Source organism: Saccopteryx bilineata, chromosome 6, assembly GCF_036850765.1.
Source record: "Saccopteryx bilineata isolate mSacBil1 chromosome 6, mSacBil1_pri_phased_curated, whole genome shotgun sequence".
NCBI lineage: Eukaryota > Metazoa > Chordata > Mammalia > Chiroptera > Emballonuridae > Saccopteryx > Saccopteryx bilineata.
This window is the reverse complement of record NC_089495.1, coordinates 210686381-210705856: the sequence shown is the minus strand read 5'-3', so window position 1 is coordinate 210705856 and position 19476 is coordinate 210686381. Positions and strand designations below refer to the sequence as shown.

The 19476-nt window shown below is 57.8% G+C and overlaps 2 protein-coding genes across 4 annotated transcripts in view; both read right to left on the bottom strand.

Moving 5' to 3' along the window:
* Positions 1–103: 103 nt before the first annotated feature.
* On the bottom strand, positions 104–3245 carry LIME1 (Lck interacting transmembrane adaptor 1). Its single transcript, XM_066236302.1, has 6 exons — positions 2795–3245; positions 1538–1656; positions 1329–1386; positions 1171–1258; positions 684–1054; positions 104–586 (listed from the first exon to the last, which is right to left on the bottom strand). The coding sequence occupies exons 1-6, from the start codon at positions 2801–2803 to the stop codon at positions 353–355; spliced, it is 879 nt and encodes a 292-aa protein (XP_066092399.1). The 5' UTR covers positions 2804–3245; the 3' UTR covers positions 104–352.
* Positions 3246–3371: 126 nt separating this feature from the next.
* Positions 3372–19476, bottom strand: part of ZGPAT (zinc finger CCCH-type and G-patch domain containing) — an 18637-nt gene continuing 2532 nt past the window's right edge. For all 3 annotated transcript variants that reach the window (XM_066236296.1, XM_066236294.1, XM_066236293.1), the window contains exons 3-7: positions 6314–6447; positions 5939–6094; positions 4545–4664; positions 4051–4459; positions 3372–3837 (exon numbers count right to left, since the gene is read on the bottom strand). In XM_066236296.1, coding sequence (XP_066092393.1) covers positions 3699–3837; positions 4051–4459; positions 4545–4664; positions 5939–6094; positions 6314–6447 — 958 coding nt within the window. In that variant the 3' untranslated portion in view covers positions 3372–3698. The remainder of the gene's footprint in view (positions 3838–4050; positions 4460–4544; positions 4665–5938; positions 6095–6313; positions 6448–19476) is intronic.

Here is a 19476-nt window from a genome sequence, read left to right as displayed (position 1 = left end):
GAGGGAGGGAGCCTGTCCCCGAGGTAAGGGGATGTTTTTACTCCTTCCAGACAATCGCCCCAAACCCGTCAGGTTTTCAAGAAGAGAAGGCTGTGAGGCGCGCTGTGTTCATCCTCCCTGCTATGGGGATTTATTAAGACGCCGGCTGGAGAGGCCAGGGCAGCCAGGATCCCAAGGACCTCACAAGCTGCCAGCTAGCTGTGTGGGGGACTGGAGGGAAGAAGGGGTCGGGCCCCACGCTGGAAGAAGGAACAGCTGTATTTGGGTGCTCAGGGCAGGGGGAGGGTTGGAAACCCTTGGGTAGGCTGAGGGGCTGAGGGCAGGGGCAGGAGACCGTCACACGTCCAGTCTGTTAGCTAGAGCTGGGGGTCTGCCGGCATTCAGGGGCCTCCATCTCCTGGATGCTCTCATACACGTTTTCTAAGGGACAGTTGTCTGTGCTCAGGCCCCTAAGTGGAAGGGCCTCATAGGTCCGGTTCTGCCCCAGAGTCAGAATCGCTGTCCTGCCTTTTGGGTCCGGCTGGTCTCTGGGAGGTCCTGGGTCTCTCCTTTTAGGCTTGCTGACCCTGGAGTACAGGATGTCCACCTGGAGAGGGGAAGCCAACCCAGGGAGGAGTCAGCACCATCCCCTCTGCCAGGGATCCCCCAGCCTCCCCTAGCCCACGCCAAGCCCTTCACCTTACCTGAGTGGCAGGGGTCCCCTGGACCTTCCCCTTCTCCAGACCTTGGGGCCCCGGATCTGTTCCCTTGATCTTTCGAATGCAAGCATACTCAGCCACCACTGGTCTGGCCTCAGGCCCAGGTCTGGCACAGCTACTGGTCAGCCGTGCCCCTGTCCATACCACAGGGCTGGCTGCCAGGCAGGCCCTGGGGATGGCAGCCAGCCCCACGTTGGAATAGGTGGCCTCGGGGCCCATGGAGGGCTGGGCAGTGGCGGTAGCAGGTGAAGTCTGAGGCAGTTCGCGGTGTGAGAAGGCAGCTGGGGGCTCAGTGGTGCCTCTGGACACCTCCAGACATTGTGGGAGCAGGAGATCCATGCTGGCAGGCCGAGGGGCTGGGGCAGGGGTCAGAGCAGAGGTCAGTTGGGGCAGAGGGAATCGGACTGCAGCCTGTTGGAGGTTGTGGTGCAGAAGCCCCGCCCACAGCCCTGCCACTCCCAGCTGGGCTCACCTGTGTGGACATTTGGGCCCCTGTGCAGCTCGTGCAGCCTAGTGTCCGACTTGCTGAGGATGCAGAGATGGGGTCTTCTCAGCAGTGACTGGGGGCAAGGAAGGCAGGTCAGTCCCCTGCTGACCCTGCCCTGGCCCCAGGGAAAGCCTGGCACTCACCGCTTCTGTTGGCATCACAGTACCCTGCAGCCCGGCCCTATGCCTCTGCGCCCGCTTCCTGGGGGCAAGAGGGTCGTCAGGCCAGGGAAGCCGAGATGGGGGCAGAGGTGTCCACCTCTTGTCAAGGAGGACCAGCCTGGAGCCCCGCCCCCTCTGGCCACAGCGCTGAGCCAGGCTCCACATAGAACCCAGGCAAGGGAGGGACATACCTGTGGCAGGCTGTGCAGAGCACCCACAGCCCGAAGAGCAGGGTGAGGCACCCTAGGACCCAGAGGGCAGGAGGGGCCGATGACATCAGCAGCCCCATCCTGCGAAGCCCTGGACCTGCCTGAGGGCAGAAGACAGGGGTGGGGGGGCTGACTGAAGGACTAAGCACCCACCTGCAGCCCCCCTACTGTGCCTCACACTGCTGGGCGGTCTCCCGCCCTTGGGCACTCTGACTCAGCACACAGGAAACCCCAACACTCAGCAGCCCCTCCTTCCTACAGAGGCCAAAAAGACACTGCTTCAGCGCCCACCTCCCACCTCCTCTGGCTGGGGCGCCGGTCAGAGGTGTGAGGCTGTGCGCTCTTCCTGGCCTCCAGGAACACCCGAGTGGCAAAGGTGACCCACATGACCATAGAGGAGGGCCAGTGGGGGCCTGGCCGAGGCCTCACTGTGGTCACTGTGGCCCAAACTTGAGAAGTGGGGAGGCCTCTGAGGTCACATCCCTGAGCCTGCAAGCCACAGGCACAGACTCCCTGCAGCCACGCTGTGCCCAGGCATGGCCTCTGTCTCAGGTGAGGTCCCTAGTCATTCACTACAGAGCCTGGCCCACTGAGGAGCTGGAAAGGCGGGGTCAGCAGGCAGATAGGGGCTGCTTTGGGCACTGATGGTCCCTCCACCTCTCCAGTCCCTCATCCCTGCTGTGGGGCCTGTCTCCTTCCTGGGGCTGCAGGGGCTGGGGGTCCACCACCATTGCACAGCCCGTTAGTCCAGGCACACGGACCCTCAGCAGGCAGATAGGGGCTGCTTTGGGCACTGATGGTTCCTCCACCTCTCCAGTCCCTCATCCCTGCTGTGGGGCCTGTCTCCTTCCTGGGGCTGCAGGGGCTGGGGGTCCACCACCATTGCACAGCCCGTTAGTCCAGGCACACGGACCCTCAGCAGGCAGATAGGGGCTGCTTTGGGCACTGATGGTCCCTCCACCTCTCCACTCCCTCATCCCTGCTGTGGGGCCTGTCTCCTTCCTGGGGCTGCGGGGGCTGGGGGTCCACCACCATTGCACAGCCTGTTAGTCCAGGCACACGGACCCAGGGAGTCGGCTTCCCACACGAGGTCCCAGGGCCCTGACCTGGTCACAGCCCACGTCCCAGTGCTCTACCTTGGAAGGGCCCAGTCCTCCCAGACCCGTCCTCAGCTGCTCTCAGGAGGACACCAGGGGGCGTGGAGAGCTGGCCAGGCCGGAGGCCAGAGCAGGCACTTACCAAGGCCATGGGCGCAGGGACACCTCCTCAGCCCTGTCTGGGGCGGCTCGGGCACCTTGAGGAGTGGTGCCTTTGTGTGGCTCCAGCCCGAGGTGAAGCTCCCTCTCACTTCCTGCCTGTGCGTCAGGGCGCGTCACAACCCCCAGAGCTGCTGCCGCTGCCCCCGCAGTCTCACCCCCCCTGCAGCCCCTGCCTGAGGTCTGGATGATACCAGTGGGCGTGAGCTACGAGCCCGCAGGTTTGAGAGCCTAACTTGTCTCCACCCACGAGGAGGTGGCACATGCTGGTGAGGGGACAGGCACAGCACGGGGACTGGGTGGTCTTGTGGCCACCAGCCACTGGGGCTGAATCCAGGCTCTTGGACTCCCAAGCCCACCCTGCCAGGCCCTCCTACCCCATTAACAGCTCTCTGTGATGGCCACTCCCCTCCCATCATGTCCCAATGGGGACCCATCTGGGAGGCCAGGGAGAATGACAGTCCCCCAGGCTCTCTGCCTCTGGGCTCTGTCAGGACTCCTCTGGCCCAGCCCATAGTCCCCTCTCCCCACGGACACAGCCAGCCGAGCCAGCACTAAAAGACACTGCAACAAAATCACTTTAATGTCCTTGATGAGTGGACACTGGCCAGTGGGCTCCCCGGCCACGTGAGCATCAGTCCGTGACCCCGCACTCCATCTCCACTCAGCGGTGTTCACACATCCTTGGCCGGCAGAAGGGCTGACGGAGGGGGCTGTCCTGCAGCAGCTGGCCCCTCTCTGGAGGCCCCTGGTCCCTGGGCAGCAGCGGGGCTCCCTGAGGGCAGCTGGGAGCCGGGGCCCCGAGTCCCGTCCATGGCGCACGTCGGGCTCCCTGAGGGCAGCTGGGAGCCGGGGCCCCGAGTCTCGTCCATGGCGCATGTCGGGCTCTAGAATTCGGTCATCTTCTTGTGGGTGTCCGCCTTCCTCTGCTCCCTCTGCAGGCCTGCCTCCTGGGCCCGGAGCTGCCCCAGCTGCTGCTGGGCTCCTGCCAGCTTCTCCTGCAGCTGGGCCACTGTCACGCTGTGCCTAGAGAGAGGCCGCCACTCAGCGTAGGCTCCCAGGCCACTGCCACAACGCCCCAGGCATCTCCCACCATCCAGACCCCCCTCAGACTCAGCCCACTGTCCTCAGGCCAAGGGTGGCCTCCCACGTGTGACCTGTGGGCTGGGTGCCCTGGGCGGGGGCAGAAGCACGGCCGCCCCAGGGCCCGCCCCGCCCCAGGTCCAGCCCCACGCGTACCGGCCAGTGTTGCGGGCGAGGGCCTCCTGGATGCCTCGGATGTCCCGCTGGGCCTGCTCAATCTTCCCCTCGGTCTGGAGGAGCCGCAGGCTCAGGGCCCTCTTGGCGCTCTTGCTGGCGTGGTAGAGCTCCTTGCCGCTGCGCCTCCCCGGGGCGGCCGCCCCTGCCCCCAGGGCCCCCGGAGCCTGGCCCTGCAGCTTCTCGTTCAGAAAGTCAAACACGCTCCGCGGGGGCGGGCGGCCTCCAGGCCCACCCCCCCTGCCCCGGCACTTTGCGGGCCTGCTGGTGCCAGCCTTGCCGCCCTTGGTCCTCTTCTGCAGGATCTCCGCACACTGGTCCAGCGACTTCCCTCGAGGTAGCACCACAGTGTGGATGGGCTCCACCCGACCGTCCGAGTGTCGGCCCAGACCTGGGGGACAGGGGGCTGGCGCTGCTGCTGGGCCCCCCACCATGCTGCGGCAGCTCCGCCCTCCCCGGGGCACCCACTCACTCACCCTTGCCAAACTCATAGCCCATCTTGGCGAGGAGCCGGGAGCCCATGCCCCGTGTGTGCACCTCCCAGCCTGCGAAGGCGGAGCTGCAGGTCCCGGAGCTGGCAGCGCTGGGTTCCACCACTGCAGGAGACAGGGCAGCGGCTCAGCCGGCCGCACGTGGAGCACACTGGGCTCCAGCCAGCACCAGCCCGAGAGCTCAGCTCTGGGCAGGGCTGCCTCCCCTGAACCTCGGCCGCTGCCTGCAGCTCAGGTTGTGACGTGTGACAGCAGAGCCGGTGACAGACTCCAGCACCACTGGCCCCAGCCCTCCTCTGGTCACATGCAGGCCAGGCCGGCCCTTCCCTACGCGGCCTTGTCCCCGCCCCTCCCAGGTGGTGAGCTCCTCCTTCCTCTCCTTCACCTGCTCAGCTCAGTCCTCTATCCTCGGGGACACAGGGCTTCAGGAACCACCCACTCATGGAGAGCCCCTCAAGGGCGTCACCTGTCTTCATTCCCTCTGACCCTCAGGAGGACTGGACACTACCAGCCAGTACATCTTCCTGAAGCCCCCCCCCCAGGGGCTGCCTGCACACAGCACAGCTCCCTGCCACCTGCCAGTCCCCAGCTGGAAGCCCCTGAAGGAGCCGCCGAGAACTTTCCCAGATTCTCCCCACTCCTATGGGGGCCTCCACGCCTCTCCTGGCCCAGCTAGAGCCCCTGCTGGTCACCACGCACTAGGGACCTCAACGCCTCTCCCGGCCCAGCTAGTGCCCCTGCTGGTCACCACACACTAAGGACCTCCACGCCTCTCCTGGCCCAGCTAGAGCCCCTGCTGGTCACCACGCACTAAGGACCTCCACACCTCTCCCGGCCCAGCTAGTGCCCCTGCTGGTCACCACGCACTAGGGACCTCCACGCCTCTCCCGGCCCAGCTAGAGCCCCTGCTGGTCACCACGCACTAAGGACCTCCACACCTCTTCCGGCCCAGCTAGTGCCCCTGCTGGTCACCACGCACTAGGGACCTCAACGCCTCTCCCGGCCCAGCTAGTGCCCCTGCTGGTCACCACGCACTAGGGACCTCCACGCCTCTCCCGGCCCAGCTAGAGCCCCTGCTGGTCACCACGCACTAGGGACCTCCACGCCTCTCCCGGCCCAGCTAGAGCCCCTGCTGGTCACCACGCACTAGGGACCTCCACGCCTCTCCCGGCCCAGCTAGAGCCCCTGCTGGTCACCACGCACTAGGGACCTCCACGCCTCTCCCGGCCCAGCTAGTGCCCCTGCTGGTCACCACGCACTAGGGACAGCCCGCCTCATTGCCCTCACTCTCTCCACCTGCCCACTTAGATGGTCCAAGCCCCGCCAGCTAGGAGCCTCCCAGGGAGAACGCAGCCCAGGCCGCCCCTGGCTCCCATTACCTCTGGCATAGCTGGAGTCGTCCGCGTCATCGCTGTCTGAGTCGGACGACCCCGTGGACTCTGGGCGCAGTGGAGGCAGGATACTATCGCCCTCCAACACGGCCTCCTTCAGCAGCAGCGAGTCAAACTTGACTGTGTAGTAGCCGCTGTCCATATCTGGGGGCAGGGACAAGGACAGGCTGGGTCAGCAGCCTCCCAGGTGGCCGAGGCACACTGGGGACGGGAGCAGGAGGGCAAGGCCACGGGCAGTCTCGCTCCTCTTGGGCACGGGCTCGGACCTAACACTCACCCAAAGGAGTGGTCACAGGGGTGCTAAGACAGGTGAGGAATGGAGGGACCTCCCAAGGGGGCTGGGGGGGCCACAGGCGGCCTCACCAGTGATCCGTGCCGGGTACCACAGCCCATCCTGCTGCTTGGCCAGACACGCAGAGCCGGTCTGCAGGGAGCTCAGGTCTGGGTCCTGGAAGGGGCGCAGCTCGTCCACAGAGACCACCTGCCCGTGGGAGAACCTGCAGGGAGGACCAAGGGGGCGGCTCAGCCACGGCCCACCAGGGGCACGGGAACCCTGCAGAACCACGCCCACCTGCCTGGACACTGCCCTGAAGGGAAGGAGAGACAAGAAGACAGACACATACACACATGTAGTGCACAAACACGTGCCAAGTGTGCACACGTTCATACATGAACCCATGTGCACGCACCCATACACATATGTACACACTTGCACGCTGTCTCGCTCTTGCTCTTGGGTGGACGTGGCCGCTGTAAGGACGAGATCTCACGCTGCTCCCTGGCTTCCTGGGCCAGAGTGATAATGTGACCAGCACACGGCCTTATGATAAGTGTCCACCGCTTCCACAGGACATGAAGCCCCAGACAGTAACAGTAACAACTCAGTTACAACAGTGGTGCCTTGACTTTTAGAGATCAGTGAAATTAAAACTAAAACCGAGAGACCGAGAGAGAGAGAGAGAGAGAGAGAGAGGAGGAGGAGGAGGAAATGCGGGGACTACAACCTTTGCCAAATAAAGACATGAGAAACCACATAACCACCCGCTGTGCCATCATGCCAAGAGGAAACTGCTTTAAGCTCACGAGAGCAACCAGGACTGGCATCTGCCCACAACACAGAGTCAACGCCGGACATGACTGTCTTTCAAGGCAGGAGTTGGTGGTGCCAGAGAGAGAGGGGGGGAGCAGAAGGCACTCCAGCCAGCTCCCACAGGGGACAAAGAGGGCTCCCAGGCAGTTGTCCTCACACCTGGCTGTCCGCAGGCACCCAGGGAACTGCCAATGGTCAAATGGCACCAACAGCTGCAAGTCTGGGCCCCAAACGGACAGCAGTGTAGACTGTGGTTGAAAAGCCCGGCTCAGCTGAGGAGCAAAACCACTTGTGCAAAAGGTAAGGACTCAACTCAGGTGAACAGAACCAAATGCCACCTTCCACGCACATGCACACACACACACAGTACACCGCAGACACCACCCACTAACCCTCCTGCAGGAATCTTCAGTGAATCAGAAACCTTAAAATTTGGTATACTTATTAAACCTAGCAAGCACTTCAAAAAAAATTTTTAAAAAATAATGAAAGGTATGCAAAGATTTAGCCACAGGGATGTTAACCAAATACTATAAACATTTGGAAATAACCTAAATTTCCAACCACAGGAAGTAGTTAACAGCAAATTCATAAAGTGAATGTAAACCTAAGAGAACGGGGTGAACTGACCAACAGAATGAAAGAATCGTGGAGAGAGCCCCCTCCCCCAGAGCGTCCCGTCTGACGAGACGTGGTGCAGCCAAAGGAGTGGTCACAGGGGTGCTAGGAGTCAGGGGAGACGGACGGGGCGTTTCAGGAGGAGGAGGGACCGGGCGTTTCAGGAGGAGGATGGACCGGGCGTTTCAGGAGGAGGATGGACCGGGCGATTCAGGAGGAGGAGGGACCGGGCGTTTCAGGAGGAAGATGGACCGGGCGTTTCAGGAGGAGGAGGGACCGGGCGTTTCAGGAGGAGGAGGGACCGGGCGTTTCAGGAGGAGGAGGGACCGGGCGTTTCAGGAGGAGGAGGGACCGGGCGTTTCAGGAGGAGGAGGGACCGGGCGTTTCAGGAGGAAGATGGACCGGGCGTTTCAGGAGGAGGAGGGACCGGGCGTTTCAGGAGGAGGAGGGACCGGGCGTTTCAGGAGGAGGAGGGACCGGGCGTTTCAGGAGGAGGATGGACCGGGCGTTTCAGGAGGAAGATGGACCGGGCGTTTCAGGAGGAGGAGGGACCGGGCGTTTCAGGAGGAAGATGGACCGGGCGTTTCAGGAGGAGGAGGGACCGGGCGTTTCAGGAGGAGGAGGGACCGGGCGTTTCAGGAGGAAGATGGACCGGGCGTTTCAGGAGGAGGAGGGACCGGGCGTTTCAGGAGGAAGATGGACCGGGCGTTTCAGGAGGAGGAGGGACCGGGCGTTTCAGGAGGAGGAGGGACCGGGCGTTTCAGGAGGAGGAGGGACCGGGCGTTTCAGGAGGAGGAGGGACCGGGCGATTCAGGAGGAGGAGGGACCGGGCGTTTCAGGAGGAGGACGGACCGGGCGTTTCAGGAGGAGGACGGACAGGGCGTTTCAGGAGGAGGATGGACCGGGCGTTTCAGGAGGAGGATGGACCGGGCGATTCAGGAGGAAGAGGGACCGGGCGTTTCAGGAGGAGGAGGGACCGGGCGTTTCAGGAGGAGGACGGACAGGGCGTTTCAGGAGGAGGATGGACCGGGCGTTTCAGGAGGAGGAGGGACCGGGCGTTTCAGGAGGAGGAGGGACCGGGCGTTTCAGGAGGAGGAGGGACCGGGCGTTTCAGGAGGAGGAGGGACCGGGCGTTTCAGGAGGAGGAGGGACCGGGCGTTTCAGGAGGAGGAGGGACCGGGCGATTCAGGAGGAGGAGGGACCGGGCGTTTCAGGAGGAGGACGGACCGGGCGTTTCAGGAGGAGGACGGACAGGGCGTTTCAGGAGGAGGAGGGACCGGGCGTTTCAGGAGGAGGACGGACAGGGCGTTTCAGGAGGAGGATGGACCGGGCGTTTCAGGAGGAGGATGGACCGGGCGATTCAGGAGGAGGATGGGCCGGGCGATTCAGGAGGAGGAGGGACCGGGCGTTTCAGGAGGAGGACGGACAGGGCGTTTCAGGAGGAGGACGGACAGGGCGTTTCAGGAGGAAGATGGACCGGGCGTTTCAGGAGGAGGAGGGACCGGGCGTTTCAGGAGGAGGAGGGACCGGGCGTTTCAGGAGGAGGAGGGACCGGGCGTTTCAGGAGGAGGATGGACCGGGCGTTTCAGGAGGAAGATGGACCGGGCGTTTCAGGAGGAGGAGGGACCGGGCGTTTCAGGAGGAAGATGGACCGGGCGTTTCAGGAGGAGGAGGGACCGGGCGTTTCAGGAGGAGGAGGGACCGGGCGTTTCAGGAGGAAGATGGACCGGGCGTTTCAGGAGGAGGAGGGACCGGGCGTTTCAGGAGGAAGATGGACCGGGCGTTTCAGGAGGAGGAGGGACCGGGCGTTTCAGGAGGAGGAGGGACCAGGCGTTTCAGGAGGAGGAGGGACCGGGCGTTTCAGGAGGAGGAGGGACCGGGCGATTCAGGAGGAGGAGGGACCGGGCGTTTCAGGAGGAGGACGGACCGGGCGTTTCAGGAGGAGGACGGACAGGGCGTTTCAGGAGGAGGATGGACCGGGCGTTTCAGGAGGAGGATGGACCGGGCGATTCAGGAGGAAGAGGGACCGGGCGTTTCAGGAGGAGGAGGGACCGGGCGTTTCAGGAGGAGGACGGACAGGGCGTTTCAGGAGGAGGATGGACCGGGCGTTTCAGGAGGAGGAGGGACCGGGCGTTTCAGGAGGAGGAGGGACCGGGCGTTTCAGGAGGAGGAGGGACCGGGCGTTTCAGGAGGAGGAGGGACCGGGCGATTCAGGAGGAGGAGGGACCGGGCGTTTCAGGAGGAGGACGGACCGGGCGTTTCAGGAGGAGGACGGACAGGGCGTTTCAGGAGGAGGAGGGACCGGGCGTTTCAGGAGGAGGACGGACAGGGCGTTTCAGGAGGAGGACGGACCGGGCGTTTCAGGAGGAGGATGGACCGGGCGATTCAGGAGGAGGATGGGCCGGGCGATTCAGGAGGAGGATGGACCGGGCGATTCAGGAGGAAGAGGGACCGGGCGTTTCAGGAGGAGGAGGGACCGGGCGTTTCAGGAGGAGGAGGGACCGGGCGTTTCAGGAGGAGGAGGGACCGGGCGTTTCAGGAGGAGGAGGGACCGGGCGTTTCAGGAGGAGGATGGACCGGGCGTTTCAGGAGGAAGATGGACCGGGCGTTTCAGGAGGAGGAGGGACCGGGCGTTTCAGGAGGAGGAGGGACCGGGCGTTTCAGGAGGAAGATGGACCGGGCGTTTCAGGAGGAGGAGGGACCGGGCGTTTCAGGAGGAAGATGGACCGGGCGTTTCAGGAGGAGGAGGGACCGGGCGTTTCAGGAGGAGGAGGGACCGGGCGTTTCAGGAGGAGGAGGGACCGGGCGATTCAGGAGGAGGACGGACCGGGCGTTTCAGGAGGAGGACGGACCGGGCGTTTCAGGAGGAGGACGGACAGGGCGTTTCAGGAGGAGGACGGACCGGGCGTTTCAGGAGGAGGATGGACCGGGCGATTCAGGAGGAAGAGGGACCGGGCGTTTCAGGAGGAGGAGGGACCGGGCGTTTCAGGAGGAGGACGGACAGGGCGTTTCAGGAGGAGGACGGACCGGGCGTTTCAGGAGGAGGATGGACCGGGCGTTTCAGGAGGAGGAGGGACCGGGCGTTTCAGGAGGAGGAGGGACCGGGCGTTTCAGGAGGAGGAGGGACCGGGCGTTTCAGGAGGAGGAGGGACCGGGCGTTTCAGGAGGAGGAGGGACCGGGCGATTCAGGAGGAGGAGGGACCGGGCGTTTCAGGAGGAGGACGGACCGGGCGTTTCAGGAGGAGGACGGACAGGGCGTTTCAGGAGGAGGAGGGACCGGGCGTTTCAGGAGGAGGACGGACAGGGCGTTTCAGGAGGAGGATGGACCGGGCGTTTCAGGAGGAGGATGGACCGGGCGATTCAGGAGGAGGATGGGCCGGGCGATTCAGGAGGAGGATGGACCGGGCGATTCAGGAGGAAGAGGGACCGGGCGTTTCAGGAGGAGGAGGGACCGGGCGTTTCAGGAGGAGGAGGGACCGGGCGTTTCAGGAGGAGGATGGACCGGGCGTTTCAGGAGGAGGATGGACCGGGCGTTTCAGGAGGAGGACGCCCAGCACAAGCGCCTGCCCCACAACACGCAGAGACGCACAGCAGAGTAGGAACATGAACCTGGAAGCCGTCACTGGAACGACACGGAGGACTCCGAGTTCAGCCACGGCCAAGGACGGAGGACACTGACCCCTCTCTGCAGAAAAGCAAGGCTGAAACTGGGCAGCACTGTCAGCACGCAGAGCTTCAGAGCTCCGGGAGTCGACTGAGCTGACCACACACCAAGAAGGGATGATGGTTGGGACAGAACCGGGGGGTGGGAGGGTAGGGGGGGGTCTGCAGCCCACCTGTTGGGGCTGCTCCCAGCCTGCCCAAGTCTCACCTGCAGAGTGGCAGAAGCAGAGAGTGGACGTGGGAAAGAGGGTGAGAACCAGGGCCTGTGGCTAAAAGGGGTGAGGCGAGAACACGCAGCTCTGAGGGCCGGGGGTTGGGAGCTGGGTGCAGTGGACACTGGCTGGTCAGGTTTTCACCAGGGAGACCGAGAGCATGAACGGGCCACAGCGCACTCCACGCGCACGCACCCCGGGCCCTCTCGGAAGCTGTGTGCACGTGTCAAGAGCCCCGAGTGACAGCACGGGGACAGCTGCTACCTGAGCTCACGCAGACCCACTGGCCGAGGGAGAAAACCCTCTGAGAAAGGCAGGTGTGAGCACAGCCTCTGGGTGAGCCATTGCTGGGCCACTCAGCTACACAGACAGTGGGTAACAAAGAAACCAGACTGAAAGTGAAATTAAATTTAAGAATCTGAGCAGAAATATCAGCGGCTGCATACTAGGGGTTGGTAGGGACAGGCTTCTGTATTTTAGGTCCAGAAAACTACCGAAACAAAACAAAACACTCAGGAAAACAATGGAGAATCCTGAGTTGCTACAGGACATCATCTGAAATGTCAAGATTTCAATAAGAAATTTACGAGACACGCAAACAGAAGAGTGTGACCCATATTGGGGGGGGGGAGCAGTTGACAGAATCTGACTGAGCAGCAGATACGGTGAAGACTTGTCCCCGCCCCTCCCAGGTGGTGAGCTCCTCCTTCCTCTCCTTCACCTGCTCAGCTCAGTCCTCCATCCTCGGGGACACAGGGCTTCAGGAACCACCCACTCATGGAGAGCCCCTCAAGGGCGTCACCTGTCTTCATTCCCTCTGACCCTCAGGAGGACTGGACACTACCAGCCAGTACATCTTCCTGAAGCCCCCCCCCCCAGGGGCTGCCTGCACACAGCACAGCTCCCTGCCACCTGCCAGTCCCCAGCTGGAAGCCCCTGAAGGAGCCGCCGAGAACCTTCCCAGATTCTCCCCACTCCTATGGGGGCCTCCACGCCTCTCCTGGCCCAGCTAGTGCCCCTGCTGGTCACCACACACTAAGGACCTCCACGCCTCTCCCGGCCCAGCTAGAGCCCCTGCTGGTCACCACGCACTAAGGACCTCCACGCCTCTCCCGGCCCAGCTAGTGCCCCTGCTGGTCACCACGCACTAAGGACCTCCACGCCTCTCCCGGCCCAGCTAGTGCCCCTGCTGGTCACCACGCACTAGGGACCTCCACGCCTCTCCCGGCCCAGCTAGTACTGTATATATAAGTATGTTCAAGAAATTAAATGAGAGTATAATGGAAACAGAGAATCTTAGAAGAAAAGTGGAAGTTATATAAAAGGAGTCAAATGGAAATCCCAGAGCTGAAAAGAAGAATTCACTAGAATTCTGGCTGCCGGTCTAGCTCATAAGGAGCTTGGAAACCACCCCTGCCCTGACACAAAGTAAAAAGTGGGACACTGGACAGTCCCTCGGGCCGCACGCGCACTGGTAAAAGCAACTGCAGAGGAGCCAGAGAAGTGGGCAGTAGTACATTTGGTTTGTAACTCGTTTTGTCCTCCTGAAAGATTTAAAAGACAAATTCATTCACTGAGCAGTGCTCAGAGATCCACGTTTCTGGGCACTCAATGTACAGAGATGTCGTTTGGAACGACGACGGCATCAGAGGGACTGAACGGGAGCAGAGCTCCGTGTCCGACTGACGCTAGAACGGTATGGATGCAAACGAGGTTTTAAAAAGTTTACAATGCTAATCACAATTCCCAGAGTCACCATTATTAAGAAAATAACACAAAATATACAGGGTGGGCAAAAGTAGGCTTACAGTAGTAAGTCTGTAAAACAGTTTATTCTTGTTATTTATTAATTATTGTATTATTTTCCACATGAACAACTATAAGCCCACTTTGCCCACGCTGTATGCAGAAAAGAAAAAAAGAAGGGGATCAAAGTGATACGCTAGAGAAAACAAACCCTAAAAACGCAGTAATGGAGGAACTGAGAAACAAAAAGTTGTAAGACACATAAAAAATGGCAGAGGTAAGTCTTTGCTTATCAGTAATTACTTTAAGTACAAGCAGATTAAACTCTAAATAAAAAGAAGACATTAGAAGGATGGGTTGAAAAATCATCCAATTTGTCTCACTGGTTAGTGGCGCAGTGGATAGAGCACTGACCTGCAATGCTGAGGTCACCAGTTTGAAACCCCGGGCTGGCCTGGTTAAGGCACATAGGACAAGCAACCAATGAATAACTAAAGTGAGGCAACTATGAGTTAAGACTTCTTGCTTTTCATATGAACTGAGGAACAGAATTGAGACAGAGGAGGGATCAAAGGGACCAGAGGAAAAGAGGACAGAGGGAAAGGGGATGAGAGGATGGGATAAAGCTGAAGGGAAGGGGGAGGGTGCTATGGGGAGGGGGGTAAGGAGGATGTTGAGGGGAATAGGGGGGAGGCGGGAGGCATTCAGGGTGACCCTAGAATCTATGTAAACACAATAAATTAAAATCAATAAAAAAAAGACTTCTTACTTTTCCCACCCTCCTTTCTCTATAAAATCATTTTTTTTTCAATTTTTTATTTATTCATTTTAGAGAGGAGAGGGAGAGACAGAGAGAGAAGGGGGGAGGAGCTGGAAGCATCAACTCCCATATGTGCCTTGACCAGGCAAGCCCAGGGTTTTTTTTTTTGTTTTTTTGTTTGTTTGTTTGTTTGTTTGTTTTTACAGAGACAGAGAGAGAGTCAGAGAGAGAGATAGACAGGCAGGAACGGAGAGAGATGAGAAGCATCGATCATTAGTTTTTCATTGCGTGTTGCAACACCTTAGTTGTTCATTGATTGCTTTCTCATATGTGCCTTGACCGCGGGCCTTCAGCAGACCGAGTAACCCTTTGCTGGAGCCAGCGACCTTGGGTTCAAGCTGGTGGGCTTTTTGCTCAAACCAGATGAGCCCGCGCTCAAGCTGGCGACCTCGGGGTCTCAAACCTGGGTCTTCCGCATCCCAGTCCAACACTCTATTTACTGCTGCGCCACCGCCTGGTCAGGCAAGCCCAAGGTTTTGAAGCGGCAACCTCAGCATTTCCAGGTTGATGCTTTATCCACTGCGCCACCACAGGTCAGGCTTCTATAAAATCTTTTTTTTTTTAAATTATCCAATTTGTCTGACCAGTTGTGATGCTTTGGATAAAGTGTTGAGGTCCTAGGTTCGAAACTCCGAGCTCGCAGGCCTGAGTGCAGGCTCATCTGGCTTGAGTATGGGACATGGGACGACAGACACGATCCCATGGTCGCTGTCTTGAGCCCAACGTCACTGGCTTCAGTTGGATAACCCCTGCCCCCCCAGCCAAGGTACATATAAGAAAGCAATCAATGAACAACTAAAGTGCCACAGCTACGAATTGATGCTTCTCATCTCTTTCCCTTCCTCTCTCTCTTGTGCTGAAAAAAAGAAAAAGAAAAAGGTATCCAGGCCCTGGCTGGCTGGCTCAGTGGTAGAGCATCAGCCTGGCGTGTGGAAGTCCCGGGTTTGATTCCCGGCCAGGGCACACAGAAGAAGGGCCCATCTGCTTCTCCACCCCTCCCCCTCTCCTTCCTCTCTGTCTCTCTCTTCCCCTCCCACAGCCAAGGCTCCATTGGAGCAAAGTTGGCCCAGGCGCTGAGGACGGCTCCATGGCCTCCACCTCAGGCACTAGAATGGCTCTGGTTGTGGCAGAGCAACGCCCCAGATGGGCAGAGCATCGCCCCCTGGTGGGCATGCTGGGTGGATCCTGGTCGGGCGCATGCGGGAGTCTGTCTGCCTGCCTCCCTGCTTCTCACTTCAGAGAAATACAAAGAAAAAAAAAAAGGTATCTGATTCTGTGCCATCTACAAGAGACTCATTGGGATCAGGACAGCAAGAGGTTCAGAGTGAAAGGGAAGCTACACCTTGCCAGCAGTCACGTGGGCTGGGCAGCTACACTGTGTCAGACCAATAGCCTAAAGTCAGACAAAGAGGAGTCCTGCTTACACTTGAAACTAATACAAAATAATATTGAACATAAAAGTGTAACTGAAAAAAATATATACATATACAGTGTGTCCGTAAATTCATGGTGCACTTTTGGCCGGTCACAGGAAAGCAACAAAAGACGATAGAAATGTGAAATCTGCACCAAATAAAAGGAAAACCCTCCCAGTTTCTGTAGGATGATGTGGCAGCATGTGTGCATGCGCAGATGATGACATAACACTGTATATACAGCGGAGCAGCCCACGGCCATGCCAGTCGAGATGTGGACGGTACAGAGGAAAGTTCAGTGTGTTCTGTGGCTCGCTAAATTCGAATCCGTGACCAAAGTGCAACGTGAATATTGGCACGTTTATAATGAAGCACCACCACATAGGAATAACATGACTCGGTGGGATAAGCAGTTGAAGGAAACCGGCAGTTTGGTGGAGAAACCCCGTTCTGGTAGGCCATCAGTCAGTGACAAGTCTGTAGAGGCTATACGGGATAGCTACCTAAGGAGCCCTAAAATATCTGTGCGTGAGCCCACATCGAACTGCACTGAATAGGTATGAAACTGGGAGAGTTTTCCTTTTATTTGGTGCAGATTTCACATTTCTATCGTCTTTTGTTGCTTTCCTGTGACCGGTCAAAAGTGCACCATGACTTTACGGACACACTGTATTTTAATGAGAGCATCAGGAAGCTAGGACTATAAACATACACAGGCCTGTTTAACAAGAGAGTCCCAAAAATATACGAAATAAAAAGTGAGAGAATTAAGGGTGAAATGTAAGAGCTGAGACTTCAACGCCCCACTTTCAACAATGCAGAGAGAACCCAGACGAAAGGCCCTGAAGAAAGAGAGGACTCGAACAACACTGGGACCAGCCAGCCCTGGAGACACCTGCAGACCAGGCCGCCCGGCAGGAGCAGAACACAAGCCTTCCCAGGGGCACACGGGACGCTCTGCAGGTCAGGACACATGTGCGGCCTCAAAACACGTCTCAGTCAGGTTTAAAAAACTGAAATCATACAAAGTACCAGGGGGAGTGAAATTAGGAATCACCAGTGGGAGGAAATGTGGAAAGCTCACAAACCCGTGGAGATGAAGCAGCACAGTCTGGACCCAGGGCCGACGAGGAGGAACCAAAGGAGGTCAGGAGCTCAAAGAGGAATGGGGACGGGAACAAACTCGCCGAACGGGGGCTTCGGGGAATGTAGCTGCAAATACCAACTCCGGGGAAGAGGAAGACCTCAAACCAATAACCTCCTGCAGCCTGACCTGCGGTGGCGCAGTGGATACGGCGTCGACCTGGAAACGCTGAGGTTGCCGGTTCAAACCCTGGGCTTGCCTGCTCAAGGCACACATGGGAGTTGATGCTTCCTGCTCCTTCCCCCACCCTTTCACTCTCTGCTCTCTTTCTTTCTCTCTCTCTCTCTCCTCTCCCCCCCACAACCTCTCTAAAATAAATAAATAAAAAATTTAAAAATAACCTACTCTACACCTTGAAGAATTGGAAAAAAAGCAAATAAACCCAAAGTAGCACAAGGAAAGGAATAATGAAGGTGACAACAGAAATACATGAAATAGAATCAACCAAAAACATACAAGAAAACTGACAAACCTTTAGCAACACTGACCAATAAATAAGAGAGCACGCAGTGAACCCAGGGAAGAAAGAGGGGACACTACTTCCGGCCTTAGAAATACACAGGACCGCAAGGGACTTGTGTGAGCAATTCCATTCCTCAGAGGAAAAGGGCAAATTCCTAGAAACACAAAAACAACCAAAGTTGACCCCAGGAGAAACAGAAAATCTGAATAGACCTATAGAAAATAAATACAGTCATTAATCAAAAAATGTCCAACAGCAAAAAGTCTAAGCCCAGATGGCTTCATTGGTAAATTCTATCAAATGTTTAAAGAGGAATTAACACCTGTCTTTCTCAAACTCTTCCAAGATTCCCCTGACACCGAAGCCAGACAAAGACATCGGGAGAAAAGGAAACAACAGACTAACTGCTGACTGGGAACAGAGAGATGGAAGCAGCCTCAACAAAAACCAGCAGACTGAACCCAGCAGCATTTTAAAGGTTTCTACACCACAACCAGGAATGCAACGCTGGTCCCACACAGGGAAGTCACTCAGTGCAACACATATGTTCACAGAACAAAGGGAGATCACACAAGAACATGTTGACGGATGCAGAACGGGTACCTGAAAAAAAATGCAACGGCCTTCAATGATAAAAACACTCAACAGCCTGACCTGTGGTGGCGCAGTGGATAAAACGTCAACCTGGAAATGCTGAGGTTGCCGGTTCAAAACCCTGGGCTTGCCTGGTCAAGGCACATATGGGAGTTGATGCTTCCAGCTCCTCCCCCCTTTCTCTCTCTCTCTCCTCTCTAAAATGAATAAATAAAAATAAAATTAAATTAAATTAAAAAAAAAAAAAACACTCAACAAATTAGGGACAAACTTGAGGGCAGGAATGGAAGCCCACAGTGGCCTCACACTCGCTGGTCAAGGACAGAGCTCCCCGCTAAGGGCAGGGGCAACACAAGGGTTTTGCTCTCACCCCGTGTTTCCACATTGTCTGGTTCTAGCCAGGGCAACGAGGCAAGAAAGAGACAGAAACGCCATTTGATTTGGAGCATTTTCTGCATCCAAATCCAAAGTCTCTCTGTTTGCCAAGGACACGATTATATATATAACAATCCTATATCATGCACAAAAAATTCTGTTTGTGACCCCATCGTGAGCCTGGAGACGCCCTCTCCCACACAGAGCAGCCAGGGCTTCTGGGAAGCACAGCTGATGCCACACCCGGGCAGGAAAAGCATGGATGGGGGAGGTTCCCCCATCGACCATGGGGGCCAAAGGGGCAGAGGCGCCAGCCGGAAGAGGCCCCCACTTGCTGAAGGTGTGACGATTCCCATCAAGGATCAGAACCATGCCTTGGCCAGATGGCTCGGTTGGTTAGACCAGTGGTCCCCAATCTTTTTTGGGCCACGGACCGGTTTAATGTCAGAAAATAATTTTCACAGACCGGCCTTTAGGGTGGGACAGATAAAAGTATCATGTGACCGAGACAAGCATCAAGAGTGAGTCTTAGACGGATGTAATAGAGGGAATCTGGTCATTTTTAAAAAATAAAACATCGTTCAGACTTAAATAAAAATAAAACGGAAATAATGTAAGCTATTTATTATCTCTGCGGACCGGTACCAAATGGCCCACGGACTGGTACTGGTCCGCAGCCCGGGGGTTGGGGACCACTGGGTTAGAGCACTGTCTGAAGCACAGAGGCTGCCGGTTCAATCCCCAGTCAGGGCACATAGAGGAAATGATCGATGTTCCTGTCTCTCTCTCCTTTCCTCTCTTGCTAAAGTCAATAAACAAAAAGTATATACATATTAAAGATAAAAAAAGAAGTTTGAGGAAAAAAAAGAGGACCAGAATCACAATAGATTAAAACTCATCAAATATATTTAAATCCATAGGCCATCATCTTCTCAGGATGATGCAAATTAAGTAGACAAAACAGGAAACCAATTAGTCCCGGGTGGTGGAAGGTGGGTGTTTGTAGGGTAGTTAGCGGGCCTAAGGTCTGCGGGAACGTACAGGGGCTCCCGGCAGCCTCGGCAGTCACAGAGCCACCTCCTGGGCTTGCTGCACAGGTAAGCAAGGAGTAAAACAGATCTCGGAACGGTGCCCGGTGCAGAGGAAGCTGCAGAGACACGCAACCTCTGACCCTGGCACGGGACGTCACGCGATGAAGTGCAGAGACTCAGGGCACAAAGGGTGAAAAGCTTAGCTCTCTGTTCCCTCTTCTGTGCTTGTGTGCTTGTGTCCTGCACTGTCCACTCTGGACACTCACTGGCACACCCTGATTTATACACTTTTCTGCACGCACGCTATACATAAATAAAATTTCCAGAGAAGGAAGGAAGGAGGCACACATGCACG